This window comes from Apium graveolens, chromosome 6 (assembly GCF_009905375.1).
Source record: "Apium graveolens cultivar Ventura chromosome 6, ASM990537v1, whole genome shotgun sequence".
Classification (NCBI taxonomy): domain Eukaryota; kingdom Viridiplantae; phylum Streptophyta; class Magnoliopsida; order Apiales; family Apiaceae; genus Apium; species Apium graveolens.
Window position 1 is genome coordinate 1,495,342 of NC_133652.1, and position 14,358 is coordinate 1,509,699.

A 14,358-nucleotide genomic window follows, 5' to 3' on the forward strand; every position below is an offset into this window, starting at 1 on the left:
ATATTATGTATAGGTATACATTGTACATTGAAAGTAAATTTTTACACAATTTACAAATAAAAATTTACTAAAAAACGTATTTGATTAGAAAAATATAATTTAACCAATTAAATAATAATTTAATATTTTTTTATAAATTAAATGTTATGAGTTGGCATTAAATAAATATTATTATGACTTTTTAAAATTAAATAATATTTCAAATTTAAAATATGTATACAAAAATTGTATCTTGTAAAAATAAAGATGAATAATAAGAATAAATCTGATATCTCATACCCCTTTTTCATACTCACTCTTCCCTTTGATATCAAATCTGATTTATAATGGATTTTAGGTTTGGCATGAGCGAATAAAAAATATGAACTAAAAATCAGGTATGAATTTGAAATGAACAAAAACATACCTGACACCCAAATTTTCTCAACTAAACGAGAGATTTGTCGTCATGATTGATGCTTATATATATATATATAATATGTACGATAGAATCTCGCCAAACAAGAATCTGAACTCAATTTTGCTCAAGCTTTTGTACCTTGGCGCCGACATAAATTCGTTTTTTTCAATATTTAATCCCGTAGTGGAGAAGCGGGTATATGAAGGAACCGATTTAAATTCAATCAAAATTTTATTTTGGAATATCAATTGAAGATATTAACATAACATAGAGTAAAACAAGTACGAAACATATATCAATCAATACGAAGCTTTGGGACCAAGTGCTGCCTTGTGCCTATCGACCGACTTTGCAAAACTATCGTTTTTGCATTGTTTCTTTGACTCTGCGTTTCTTGTAATATTAAAGTTTCTTTGATTTCAATTTTTGTCTTGGTTAACTTATGATGGTCATATTAATTTAAGTTTGATTGTTACTAAAAACTGATTTTTTTCATTATTTAAAAAAACTGAAAAAAATATATTAAAATATATTAAACATTTTTTTTAATGATATAAATTTTATAAATATTTTAGAGGATGACAAACCAAAATACCCACTATTTGATGGGCAAATACCCAAAATATCGAAATGCAGGATTATCCGCCCAAAATACCCGTTGAACACACATTCCAGACATGCATATTCACTTTTTTTAAAAATAACAAAGGATATGCATTACACGAATGTGTATTCACTTTTGTCTTTTAGTGAATACGCATTCTTGGAATGCGTATCTCTTTATTTTTTTTTAAAAATACGCATGTATGTGATGTGTACTCTTTGTTATTTTTTAAAAACTTGAATACGTATGTCCTGAATGCGCAGTCAGTTGGTATTTTGGGAGGAATATACCGTCAATAGGCATTTTGGTAGTTGGAGCTGTAAAATAGTGTATTTTGGGCATTATTTCTATTTTAAATAATGTCCTATATAAAATATTGGGTCAAAGTTAATTCAATTTACATCAATTTGATTATAAAAAATTAAAAATTACAAATAAATTATAACGGAAGAAGTATAAGACAATGTCATGTCTTTAAAGTTTTAAAGCGACAAGTCATGTACAAGGGGCATGGTGATAAAGAAGCTACAAATAGCAAGGCTTATACTAATTTCTTGCCTCTCTATCAGCTATATATCAATAATATTCGAACAATTTTCCATTAAGATTTCGTGGTGTATTTGGTTATCACGTCTGTCTAACACACAGACGGTCCCCGGTTCGAACCCGGGCGAAGCCATTTCTTAATTTTATTTGCCATTTTCTTGTCTACTTTACCTTCCTCAAGAGTTCATAACTTGTACGCTACTACCACCCGAAAAAGCCTCCACATTTCAGTTACATTTGTTTAATACTCCTACCCTCCATCTTTATTTAATTTTCAATTAATATTCTAATATGTACATGAATTTAAATTTTGATAAATTATTTTTCAATTTTTATAATGTTTCTTTAAAAAATGAATTTGTAAATCAGATCAAGTGGTAAAGGCATATTTATTGTCGTTGCATTGCAGTTAGTGGATTCTTGCTCATTCCCCGAATTTATTTAATTAAATACTCATTTATAAAGTATATAAATTTTACTATTAAAAGATAATACGTGAATCGAAAAGTTGACGGTTGGGTTATTTTGTAACGATTAATCGGAATAACAACTGTACTTTAAAAAAAATATAATAAAATTTTGTTTATTGAGCTTTATATATTAGTTTGAGAAAAATATATAGTGATAACTCGAATTTTAAAATCAAATTCTAAAATCAAATCGATAGAGGTAACATATAACAATTTTTTGCCATATTTAAAGTATATTTCATGAATAAAATGAAAGAGACTCAATCAGGACAAACCCCCAATTGATCATGTAATCATGTTGAAAAATAAATAAATGAGCTAAATAATTTGCCGTTTTGTTTTCGGATTGCTTAATTAACTGAATACAAATATTCTGAAAAAATTAAAATGAAAATAATGGTTTTCTGAGCAATCGATCATACATCTCCCCTGAAAACTGTAAATTCATAATTGATTCTCACATTAATTTCATGGATAATGCAATGTTTGGAGTACTCAATTGACCTCATATTATGAACAAATTTTTTTATGAAATGTGAGCTCATACGATTTTCACCATCGTCTCAAACAGATCCCAACTATCTACCTGTCGGACACCGGCTATAGTCATACCGGAAGTGTTATTGATGCGAGATATTCAGATCTCCCAATACACCATAAAATTCATTTTCAACACAATCATCATATCGTACAAAGCGAAACACATTGCATAAAAGTAAGACAATCAAACATACAAATAACTCGAATAAAACGAAAAAAAATTCAAAAATAAAAAATCTTAAAATTACACCAATTTATAATATCTTATTAGACCAAATATTTTGAATTCAAAAACTGAATTTTATTATAAAATCCCAACTCTTACCTTATTAGATCCGAAAACTAAAGCGTAAGAATTCAAATATGAAAATGAGTGCTTTGTGAACCAAAGCATTTTATATACATTTTTAACAAGAGAGAAAGTTGTACAAGTATGTAATTAATTTAATAAACAAATAATAAGGGGAATAATTATAAGTGGGAAATGTTAAGCAGTTTAGGCTCCTACTCTTCTATCTAGTAAACAACACTACTTTCATCTTCCTCAACCACAAACTCACCATTTTCTCTGGGTAATCAATCTTCTCTCTTTTATCTCTTTCTATATATTTTCTGTGACCCTTTTTAATCTTTTTTATTTTAAGCTCCTTTTTTACTGTTTTTATTTTAATTAATCTTGACTTTGTTATTTGTGTTGTTTGTATGTATCATGTATGTATCTACAGATTGTTTAACATGTGGTGTTTGATATTTTGTTGTCTGAGTTTGTTTTGTTTGTTACTTTAAGTTGTAAGAATCTTACCCTTTTGTTGTCCTAATTGTGTTGAGTATGTGTTTTGCTTTAGGGTTGTTTTTATGCAACTGTACATATCTATTAATCTGTACCTGCAAATTATTTCAATTAGTTTTGTTACTTGGGCTGCTCCGTGAGTAGGCGTTAATCGTAAAACTGGGATATGTAGGATTTAATCTAATGAATGTGAGGTTTTCGAGTTAGTTGTTGATTGTTGAACCATTTCTCTTGTTAGGTTGCTGTAATTAACATGGTGGTTAAATAATTAGATTGGTTGAAGTAGGTATTAACTTACTTCTGCTTAAGCACGTCTTAATGGTATGTGGTTCCAGAGTTTTACGATTTTTTAAAAAAAATTAGGTGGGAGCAATTTTGAAGTTTAAATGTGTTTGCTGTGAGTAATACTTGATTAGCAGGTCATTTTCGGTTTAGGAACCCTTATATCATTCTTGATTATTTGTGGGCATTTGTATTCGTGTTGATGCTTGATAGCTTGTTTCAGTTTTACCGTATATGAAGAGTAATTATTTTTGTGCTTCCCTTTTCTGTTAACACTGCTAGACTTGAGTGTTGTCAAATACTTGCTTGTCTCCTTTCTTTCATTGTGTTGGGAGTGGTAACTAGATCTTCTGCTCTATCATTTGCTAATGTTTGTATACGAGATGCTTGGGTTGTATTTACTTTGCATGATTTTATAGATGTACATACAACCTGATACATAAATATACCTGGCTATGTTATATATACATGGGCACGTAGGCTGCTCGCACACCTCCATAGTGGGGGCTGTATATTGTTGTAATTATTACTACTGAATCATGGTATGGTGGTCGTTGTGGGAAAGGAAGGTGTATCGCTTTTTTTTTTTTTATGGTAGCAGGTAGTAATTGGGGATTCAATTACCAGCAGAGATGTAGTTTAGTGAATATTAAGTTCGAAATGGGTAAAAGTAGTGTATATGATGCCTTACTACCACCTCTCGAGTTCTAGAGGACCATTTGGTCTTCCCCGTGACCTTAAGATTTCCATCTTTGTTAGGATAGATCAGAATATTTATGAGCAAGCTATCTAGGGTAGTTTACTTAGGAAGTTCGTTATATATCCTCTCGAGTTGTGGATCATTTTTTTATCTGATAGTGGAGGCACTCGTGTCCTGGGTTCTGCCGAACTTCGGAGTTCGGAAGCGCTAAATTACAGTTTGATGTCCTAATCTCATATGCAACTGCGAGCAACCTCCTCTGCACCCTCATATGCAACTTTGACCGTATTTTTATAAATAAGTTCAAAAACATGGGTATTTTTGATAAATTCCCTAAAAACTATAGGGGACTAATCAAGATTTATACGTGTTAAAACAATCCAGGGTTTTGAATTTGTATGCCTATGTGTCTTGGCTACCTCTACCAATCTCACCCACCCTTAGAATCTAGTCTTACAGAGCAGAGATTCGTTACATCCGTATCTACTAAATCTTTGTATAAGTTTAGATATTTAGAACTTGTAGAGAAAAGTCATTACTGAAGTTATGACCTGGACCTTGTTAGTTGTTAGTATGTTGGTACCGTCCTTGTAATATTACTAAAAAAATAAATAACAGGACTAACAAGTACAATTATGTAACGGAGAAGTGGGTATTGTAGATTGAATTAAACATAAATTCCATTCTGACTCTCCGAGACATAATTAATCATTTAAGTGTTGCAACTCTGGTCCTTCAGAGTATATAGTGCATTTTGATATTGAATTTTATTTTGTAGGGTTTTAGACAATTATTCATAGTTGTGTCTGGTTCCCTTGATTATTTTGTGGGTTCTTGTATTTGTTGGAGACTAAATGAATGCATTACCTTTGGCTCATAAATTGTTTTTTTCTCTTTTTTACTCGCTAAATTATGGTTAGAGGTTCTTCATTGACTCGTGAAAGCGCTTCTGTCTATAAATGACATAAATATATTATCTGTGTAGTTTCTGGTCTCCCTTTCACATATTAAGCAACGTGAAGCAATGCACTAATCTCGGATTGCTTTAAGTTCATAACAAAGTGCAAGAAATGGGTGGTTGTTGCAGCTCTCCAAAAAATACTCAGCTTCATGGGACACCTATATATTATTATGTAAGTATCCTCATGTTTCCTATTGAATTCTGCTTTAATGTACTATTCGTCTATCCCCAGTTTATGTATTTATTTACCTTGACTTTGGCAATATGCGAAAACTGACTCAAACATATAAAAGTTAAAATTTAATCCTTGTTCATACAATGCTTAGAATATATATATTTTTTAAAATCTTAAATAATTATGTTATATTAACCTTCTTGAGATGTTCACTCATTTGTTCGTCTTACATCGAAAGTAGTATTTCAACATACTGGCGACTGCTGGATTTGCTGGCAGTACTATAAACCTAGCAAAAGCGAGGATGCCATAAAAAATATATTTGTTGCCTTCGAAATGTCAACGGGAAATCCGAGATGAAAGGATGTTTAATTCCATCACGTGTGGGATGCCATCACTTAATCCTTTGCCCCACCTTTTTGGAACATAATTCAAACTATAATATTAAATCATGCACAATTTTTTAGATATTTTAAAAAACCAAATGCTAGAAACTATATTGCAGCTTCAGTGCACCTTCATTAATAACAGTTTTGCATGTGGAATGTGAAGAGAGTACGTCTCAGACTCTGAAATATGCAACACTGATTTTTACATATGACCGTAAAATTGTTAATACATTTTACTTTATTTCTTGGCATCTTCACTATCCTTTCACTTGTCACTAATAATTTCATAATTTCCTTTACCTGTGTTAATACTAAATATGTAGCATTACTAAAACATTCTTGCTTTCAGTTATCGCCAAATGACATAAATCAGAAATTCAGTTTTAATTTTTGTTTTTCTATAGAACAGTTAATAGATGTTTTTTGAAAGTTTGAACTGTCAATATTGAGTTATTTCTTCTCTTTTCAGTGTCCACCACCTCCGGAAGAACGTAGGTCTTTGACATCTCACGATAGTGCAGCTGTTGCTCGAGCTACTGCCTTTATGGTTGATTTGAATTTGGATGCATCAAGCCCTGACACCTTCCAACGCCCTCCTACACCGATTCCATTTGATGTTGTTTTGGGGTATCCGCAATCTACAGGAGGAATAATTACTGGAAGTAGCTTGCAGAAGGGCAGTTATGTAAATCGTACAGAATTGGATTACAAAGTACAAGCTGGTGGTCTTGCCTCTCCAAAAAAATTTGGGGTCGAGTTAAGCAAGTTGCTTGATGCTGATATTTTAAACACAGAAGAGGAAGTCTGCCCCACTTGTTTCGAAGGTCTGGCCTCTAACAATCTTTTTGTGACCAGTTCTTTTATCTGTAATGTACTGGTGCTTGTTTTGAAATCTGACGATGCTCCTATTTCCGCATTTATAAATCATCAAGCCTTTATGTGCCATATTTGCAGATTATGATGCAGAAAACCCAAAAATTATTACAAAATGTAACCACCACTTTCACCTGTCATGCATTCTTGAGTGGATGGAACGAAGTGATACCTGCCCCATGTGCAATCAGGTTTGCAGCTCACTGTATACTATATTACTATATTTCATAGATACCATACCATACATTTCTTAAAATTCTTTTAAATTAGATGGCACGGAAATCACTATGCCATAATTTGATTGATGATAGATTGGGACATGAGTTTGGTATTGTTTTTGTTAAGATAAAGTTAAGGAGTTCATTTCTTACGGCGAAGAAACGGAATTAGATAGCTTGATTGCAGATTTTGATATATGAGACTTAATAGTTGATTCTAAAATGAAGCGAACCTGATGCTGTTGGACAGACATTCTGTTTTACTGTATCTGTGTTAATTTTTTCCCGAGGAATCAAACCTAGGGATGACAATTTGTACCGAACCGATGAATACCCGATCCGTACCGATCCGATCGGGTTTTACCAAACCCGAATATTTCGGGTTTGGGTTTGATTTTTAAACCTGAACCATTTTCGGGTCGGGTTTGGGTTTAAGGTATACCGTTCCGAACCCGACCGGAAAACCCGAAACCCGTTCCGTTCCGACCCAAACCCGATCCGAAACCCGTGTTAATATATAAGTAATATTTTATATTTTTTAAGTAGTAATATAATATATAATATAATTTATTACTAATATTAGTACTAAAAAATTATACTTTTTACAAACTATTACATTAAAGTCGTTGAAATATGTTTTTAGCAAATATACTAAAGTTCAAGATTGTTGCATTATTTCACTAACAATTTTATTCTTAGAGGTATGATCCATTATCTTCTCTAAACCCTATAATTCAACCCCAAAAATTTCAATGTCATATTTATCCACTTTGCTAAAATCAGATCATAGTAATTTTTCACTAGAGTTTGTGCAAATGAAGGTGCAATTTGACAGTGATCTACAAACCCCGACCTGAACCGAACCCGAACCGAACCCATAGTGGTTCAGGTTTTTCCGGGTTCGGGTTTGGCAAAAATAATCGGGTTCGGGTTTGGTTTTTGCTAAACCCGTTTCGACCGACCCGATTGCCATCCCTATTCAAACCTTTATTTCCGGTTAACGATTTTTTCTTTTTAAAGTATTTGTGTCTTCATGTTACAGGAAATGGATTTCGAAGTGTTATAATGCTTGTTATCGTGGATGTTTATGTCATTATGGTGAGACGTAAACTGTGAAGGCTGCAGATGGCTTCTCTGGTTCGAAGTAGCAACCTCAAAGGTTCATTCTTTTACTCGTCATAGGTCATCATCCATAGATTGCTGTATATAAAATGTGTTACACGTGTTAGTCCATTCCTCTGCTAGGCAAAAAAGAATGTAGATATATTCTTTTAATATCTTAATATAGTACGAATTCTCTTTGCTGGAAGGTAAAGAGTGATCGAAGCGTGAAGCTAGCAAATGCAGTATAGGTTCTTTTGTACAGAATGAAGTAGCATTTACTTGTGATCTTGATTTGGACACCACTTTCTCTGTAATATAGAGTATTTCAGATTTGGCGTAGAGAGGAGATAGTTTGATCCTCCTACTTTGATTCTCGGACCAAAAGATCCACGAATTGGGATCCTGATGCATATCGATACCAATGGTCCAATGCAAGCAATAATTTCCAGGTACGGATGGACCATTGTGTTTCCAACTAAAAGATCCGTTTTCGAGTAGTTTCGATCAGGTTTACATATTACAATCTTGATTTATTGCATATCGATGACAATGGTCCAATGCAAGCAACAATTTCCAGGTACAGATGGACCATTGTGTTTCTAACTAAAAGATCCGTGCTCGAGTAGTTTCGATCGGATTACATATTACAATCTTGATTGATTGGTATGAGGTTATCGCCTCTGTTAATAGCCGCCGTGATAAATTTTGACAGATAGGAAATTTATAAAATTAAACGCAGATAGTGTGGCAAGATTCTGTATATTCGGATAACGGTAAGTGATTAAATTTGGTTTCACGTGAATATGTGGTCATGCACGCACTTTTGTGAAAAAATGTTAAAAATAACAATTTTTTTGGTTCAAATAGCTGAAAATATCTATTTTCGAAGTGTATGGCTGAAAATACCGTTTTGGATACGCATTTGTGATTTGGGTATCTTGTTTTGTACTAGATATGTATTTGTCAATTGAATATCCAATTTATTTTTTAAGATACGCATTTGTCAAATACGTATTTCAATGGTAATAGTTAAACTACAAATACATATCTTTAGTAATTTTCTTAGATACCTAATTCTTAAATGTGTATTGCACTTGCCCAATTACAAAATGCGTAATTAAAACGGTATTTTGAGCCATGTGTTTTGAAAATGGGTATTTTTAACCATTTCATCCAAAAAATATGTATTTTTAAATATCATCCCATTTTTGTAGTACGACAAGTATGTTTCATTTTAATTGTCTCTTGACTTTTCTGCATATATCTCAAGATGCATTGCTCGTATAGTAAAAATTATTATTTTAAAAATTTTATTTTTATAAATAAAAGTTTAAGTTATATATTTGTATTCAGATTTTTTTTTAAAAAAATTATTATTTAAATTATACGGTTAAAGTAAATGAAAATGAGTGCAGAAAAGTCAAGAAGAGACGGAGGGAGCAGCTGCACACTTGAGTGATGCGAACTTTCTCACGTTCCGATACACGGCTTTGTGTAAGGATTCCTGTTAACACGCTCCAAAGTCCAACTCTTCTCTCAATTCACGTTCGATCAATTAAAAATTTAAATTGATTTTTTTGTACTTCACATAATAGCTTTAGATTTAGATCGTCTTGTACGTATACAAATTAATCTGCATAAATAAGTGGAATGTAAGAAATTTTTATATCAAATTTAACTCAAGTTGTCACATTAAGTTATCTAGATTAATAAAAAAAAATTATGAAAATACAATAAATCTACTTATTAATAATCGAGCTGAGCCGAGTCGAATATTGTCAGGCTCGGCTCGAACTCGATTAAAATTGTTCGGATTTGAACCAGAGTTCGACTGACTGGTAGGTTCGAGTTCGAATCTCACCAAACATTGACAAAAATTTGAAATATGATGGTTTCGACTCGAGTTGGATTAAACATTTATATAAAATATATTTACTTGAAAAAATTAAAAATAATAAAACCTCGATAAAACTCGTAAATTTTACGAGATAACTAATTTAAAATTTGAACTCGACTTGGTAAAGAAACAGCCGGAGCTCGACTCGATTATTAGCCAGCAAAATCCAAATATTTTACGAGTTCAGCTCCTATAGCTCATAAAAACTTTGCCTCATTTACGTCCTAGCCTAACCTACCACGTGTACGGACGAACCGCATGAATGGTGCAACATGCGTAACCTCTTATAGATATGTCTAGTTCACTATTATATCTAAACATTATTATTTTAAACTGTCGACTGATAAAAATAATTGCACTAAAATATGGTGATGTACATTTTTTATATGGGATATGTGACTGTTAGAAATCATCTATTTGTTATAATTTCATTCATATAAAAAAAACATAAAGAAAAAAAAATAAACATAGTTGAATTTATAATTAAAAAAAAAATCGATCTTAAATTTATCCGCGAAAAATTATACCGCACCGACCCTGGTTCCAAGTTGCCCTGATTAATGTCTGAACTAACAATAGTAGCCAGTGTAGTACTTGTATTTTGACTTTTGTCTTTTTTCTAACTCACTCATCATCATCTTCTTCAGCTCCTCTTCCTTTTTCTTTTCTTCTCTAGACTCTCCTCTCTTTCTCATAACTAAAATTCATCCCCCAGTTCTGAAACAAGAATCACAGATATCAAAAAATAACCATGTCTTCTCCTAGTAAACGCAGAGAGATGGACCTGATGAAACTGTGAGTACAATAAATAAATAAATAAATAAAGCATTTTTTTTATATATTTTTGTTAAGTTTATTTTCTTGATTTTGATTGTTTTTGCTTGTTTGGATTAGGATGATGAGTGATTACAAGGTGGAGATGATCAATGATGGGATGCAGGAGTTTTATGTGCATTTTCATGGACCTACTGACAGTAATTTTTTTTTTTTTTTACTTTTTGTTCTAAATATTTACATATTTGTTGTATATACACATGTTAATTTGTTTCTAAATGAAGAAATTTATGGGTTTCAGTGAGATTCTTTTCTGGGTTTTTGCCTATTCTTGATTTAGGTTTGTTTGACCTTAACTTGCATAGTTATTAATTGCTCCCTTGGATTGTATTACCTGTTTTTTTCACTACTTTAAAGAGAAAGAACCAATCTTTTTTTGCTTTTAATTTCTCTGCTCTTTGATTTAGTGTTATTTGGGTTTTGCAAGATTTTTGAAAAGATACATAATACATAGTGGAGTGTTTTATGTGTAGGTTCCATATGAGTGTTGAGGATTTGCTTGTATTGTTTGTGAAATGAGTTTGTTTAGATGGTTCTATAAATTGCAAAGTGCATCTTATAAAGATGTTATAATGTTGTTGTAGGTCCTTACCATGGAGGTGTGTGGAGGATAAGGGTTGAGCTTCCGGATGCATATCCTTATAAATCTCCGTCTATAGGCTTTATAAATAAGATTTATCACCCGAATGTGGACGAAATGTGAGTAAAGAGTTGTTAATTGTGTTTAAAGCTTTGCTGGAAAGAATGTTGTATAGATTTTCTAGAGGATAATAATTTCCTGCATTCTCCTTCTAGTTGGTTCATTTGGTTTATAATAATAATTTCTCACTTTGGTGGATAACTAATTTTCAGGTCTGGATCAGTTTGCCTGGATGTTATCAACCAGACATGGAGCCCTATGTTTGGTAAAAAAAATCACTCTCATTTTTCACCAAAAATAAATAGGAATCTTCTTACTTCAAGGTATAAGATATTCTTCTAGTGTTGACATCTTTGCTTTGCAGATCTAGTAAACGTATTCGAAGTGTTCCTTCCTCAACTACTTCTGTACCCCAATCCATCAGACCCACTGAATGGGGAGGCAGCTGCTCTTATGATGCGTGATCGAGCTGCATTTGAACAAAAAGTTAAAGGTACGGAACCTCGTTGAAGTTTTAACATATTAGAACGTGCACTTCTTTCGATCTCAAAATGGTATGAATAATGACTGATATCATTTAGTCGTCTCATTGCCAGCATTCGAAAAGCATAGTTTTACCTGGCCGTTTTACGTGTCGTTAAATCAAGGAAGTAATAGTATTACCAAGTGCATGTTAGAAATATGTGAGATTAATGAAACTAGGTTTCATTTAACGTTGCTTTAGACGATACGTAAGACAGTGATATGGAACTGTCTACCACTCTACCCTGTTTGGATCTCTTAATTGTACCTTCATCTATTACCGTGTCCTGCTTTTTCATTTGTGTTTGTGTAACCTCTTTTAAATTAAGCCACTAATTAATATATTATTTGTGCTCCCATTGAAAACCGTTGAAGATGAATCACTGCCTCTCATTTCAGCCCCCCCGGGGTAAGGCAAAATTTTCTTCTTTTAAATGCCTTACCTATACAAATCAGTTTAATTCGTAAAAAAACTTGCATTCATTCTTTCTTCAATCGAGTACTTCTATAACATATGCAGGTAGGTATCAAGAATGCGATTGTTTCTCTGTAATTAAATTCATGTGGAGGGGAAATGACTCTTTCTGATTAGATTCAATACTATTTTTGTGATATGGGGAACTAGTAAGGTCTACACTTTCGTTATTATGTTTTGAAGTGTCTACAAGTGGAGAGGAGAAAACTTTTCGCTACTCAATATGTAAATGCAGTATATTGTTTTGTATTTGTAAGTTGTCACTTTGTGGACAATGAAATGTTAGCTTAAGAACTGAAGTGCATAATATGCTGTCATCTGCAAAGTGCAAGGTTAATTAGAATCTAATCTTCTGCAAGTACACATTTATCCGTAGACATCATAAAACATGATATATTAATCCTTGTTCAGAATACTGCGAAAAATATGCCAAGGCGGAAGATTTAGAAGACGCCCCAGAAGAAAGTTCAAGTGATGAAGAGATAAGTGAAGCTGAATCCCACTCGAGCGACGAAGCCATGGCTGGTCCAGTTGACCCTTAGCTACTTGCTTTTGGTTCATGTATATGTACATTATGTTTTCTACCTCCTGTTCAAGTTCAAGTCATCAAAACTACGACCCTTTCTGGGTTGGGATGGAAAAAACATCTCTGTTGTATTAGTCACATGTAGCGAATGTAGATAAATTTTAACCCCGTGCCTGTTTAGTTCTTTCAATTTAACTGCGTAAAAGTGTGGATTGTGATATTGCTACAACTTATAGAGCGTTCTTAGAAGCTCAGTTTTACTTGCAGCATCTTTGAACATCAATTAAAGACTTGCAGAGTCCGTCATCGTCGAGTGACAAACTCTGCAAGTCTGCAACGTCAAAACTTCTCGACGTGCAGACCTTGCCGTTTCTGCATTCGATTGCAGTTAACCACTTTTATTTAGAAGAGATTTAGTGGCACAACACTTGTTAGAATATGGTCATTCCTCGAGCCTGTTAAAGTATACATGTATTAAATAAATGAGAGAATTGCATTTTGCATCCCTCAACTTTGGCCCAAATTTAATATTAAATACCTATTTTCAGAAATTACAGTTTGCATCCCTTTTCTTTGAAACCCGATAAAATAACATTCCTTTTGCCTGATTTTGTTTACAAGACATGGGCAAACTAGAAATTTCAGCTTAAAAATTAATTAACATTAATTTTAACATATCTTAAAAAATATTAAAAATTGAACTTTATATATATTTCATATTTTTGAATTTTCGACTCATACTAGTAATTTGAATTTCATTTTTAAGTTATGGTGTTAATTCCAAAACCTTAAAATTTCACAAAAATTATTTTTTTTAAATATAGGTTTAATTGTACTTTGCACCACACTACTATGTTTCAAAAACAAATTTGGACGAGAATTTTGGGAAATTCAGTTTAGACCCATTCGCGTGCATTTGGGGTCGTCCGGAAGTGAATCGGAGATAAAACGAATGGAACTCGGTTTTCGAATAATCCTCGTAGGGTGTAGTACACGAGGTCTGGAGCAAAAATTGAGGCGGCCCGTTTTTTCAATTTCTTTTCATAATTTGTCCCTATGAATTTATGAAATTGCATTCGCATCCATTCGGTGTCGTCCGGAAGTGAATCGGAGCTAAAACGAATTGAACCCGATTTTCGAATAATCCTCGTAGGGGTAGTACACAAGGTATGGAGCAAAAATTGAGTTTGTTGAACTAGGTAGGGGTAAAATCGGAAATTCAACAATATACTTGATCAAAATAAAATTTAGATTGTTCAAATATTATTAAAAATTGTATGTTATTTTATATCAACTATAAAATAATAAATTTTTAAATTTCAAATAGCACTATTAATTTTACATTCGATTTTCATTTTTTTAATATGAGTTTCAAAATTTTATTACTCTACTTAATTAAATTGAATTATATA

The 14,358-nt window shown here is 32.4% G+C and overlaps 2 protein-coding genes and 1 non-coding gene across 3 annotated transcripts; all 3 read left to right on the forward strand.

Annotated features, from left to right (window-relative positions):
- The first annotated feature begins 1,609 nt into the window (after positions 1 to 1,609).
- Positions 1,610 to 1,683, forward strand: TRNAV-AAC (transfer RNA valine (anticodon AAC)). The gene has a single exon. It is a non-coding gene; the product is annotated as a tRNA-Val (tRNA).
- A 1,301-nt stretch (positions 1,684 to 2,984) lies between these two features.
- LOC141668017 (putative E3 ubiquitin-protein ligase RHB1A) lies at positions 2,985 to 8,393 on the forward strand. The gene is made up of 5 exons (XM_074474689.1): positions 2,985 to 3,132; positions 5,318 to 5,465; positions 6,327 to 6,681; positions 6,812 to 6,921; positions 7,991 to 8,393. Exons 2-5 carry the CDS (start codon positions 5,403 to 5,405, stop codon positions 8,012 to 8,014), a joined length of 552 nt encoding a protein of 183 aa, XP_074330790.1. The 5' UTR covers positions 2,985 to 3,132; positions 5,318 to 5,402; the 3' UTR covers positions 8,015 to 8,393.
- A 2,157-nt stretch (positions 8,394 to 10,550) lies between these two features.
- Positions 10,551 to 13,200, forward strand: LOC141668507 (ubiquitin-conjugating enzyme E2-23 kDa-like). The gene is made up of 6 exons (XM_074475392.1): positions 10,551 to 10,744; positions 10,844 to 10,923; positions 11,368 to 11,482; positions 11,636 to 11,688; positions 11,788 to 11,916; positions 12,832 to 13,200. Exons 1-6 carry the CDS (start codon positions 10,701 to 10,703, stop codon positions 12,960 to 12,962), a joined length of 552 nt encoding a protein of 183 aa, XP_074331493.1. The 5' UTR covers positions 10,551 to 10,700; the 3' UTR covers positions 12,963 to 13,200.
- Positions 13,201 to 14,358: the final 1,158 nt, after the last annotated feature.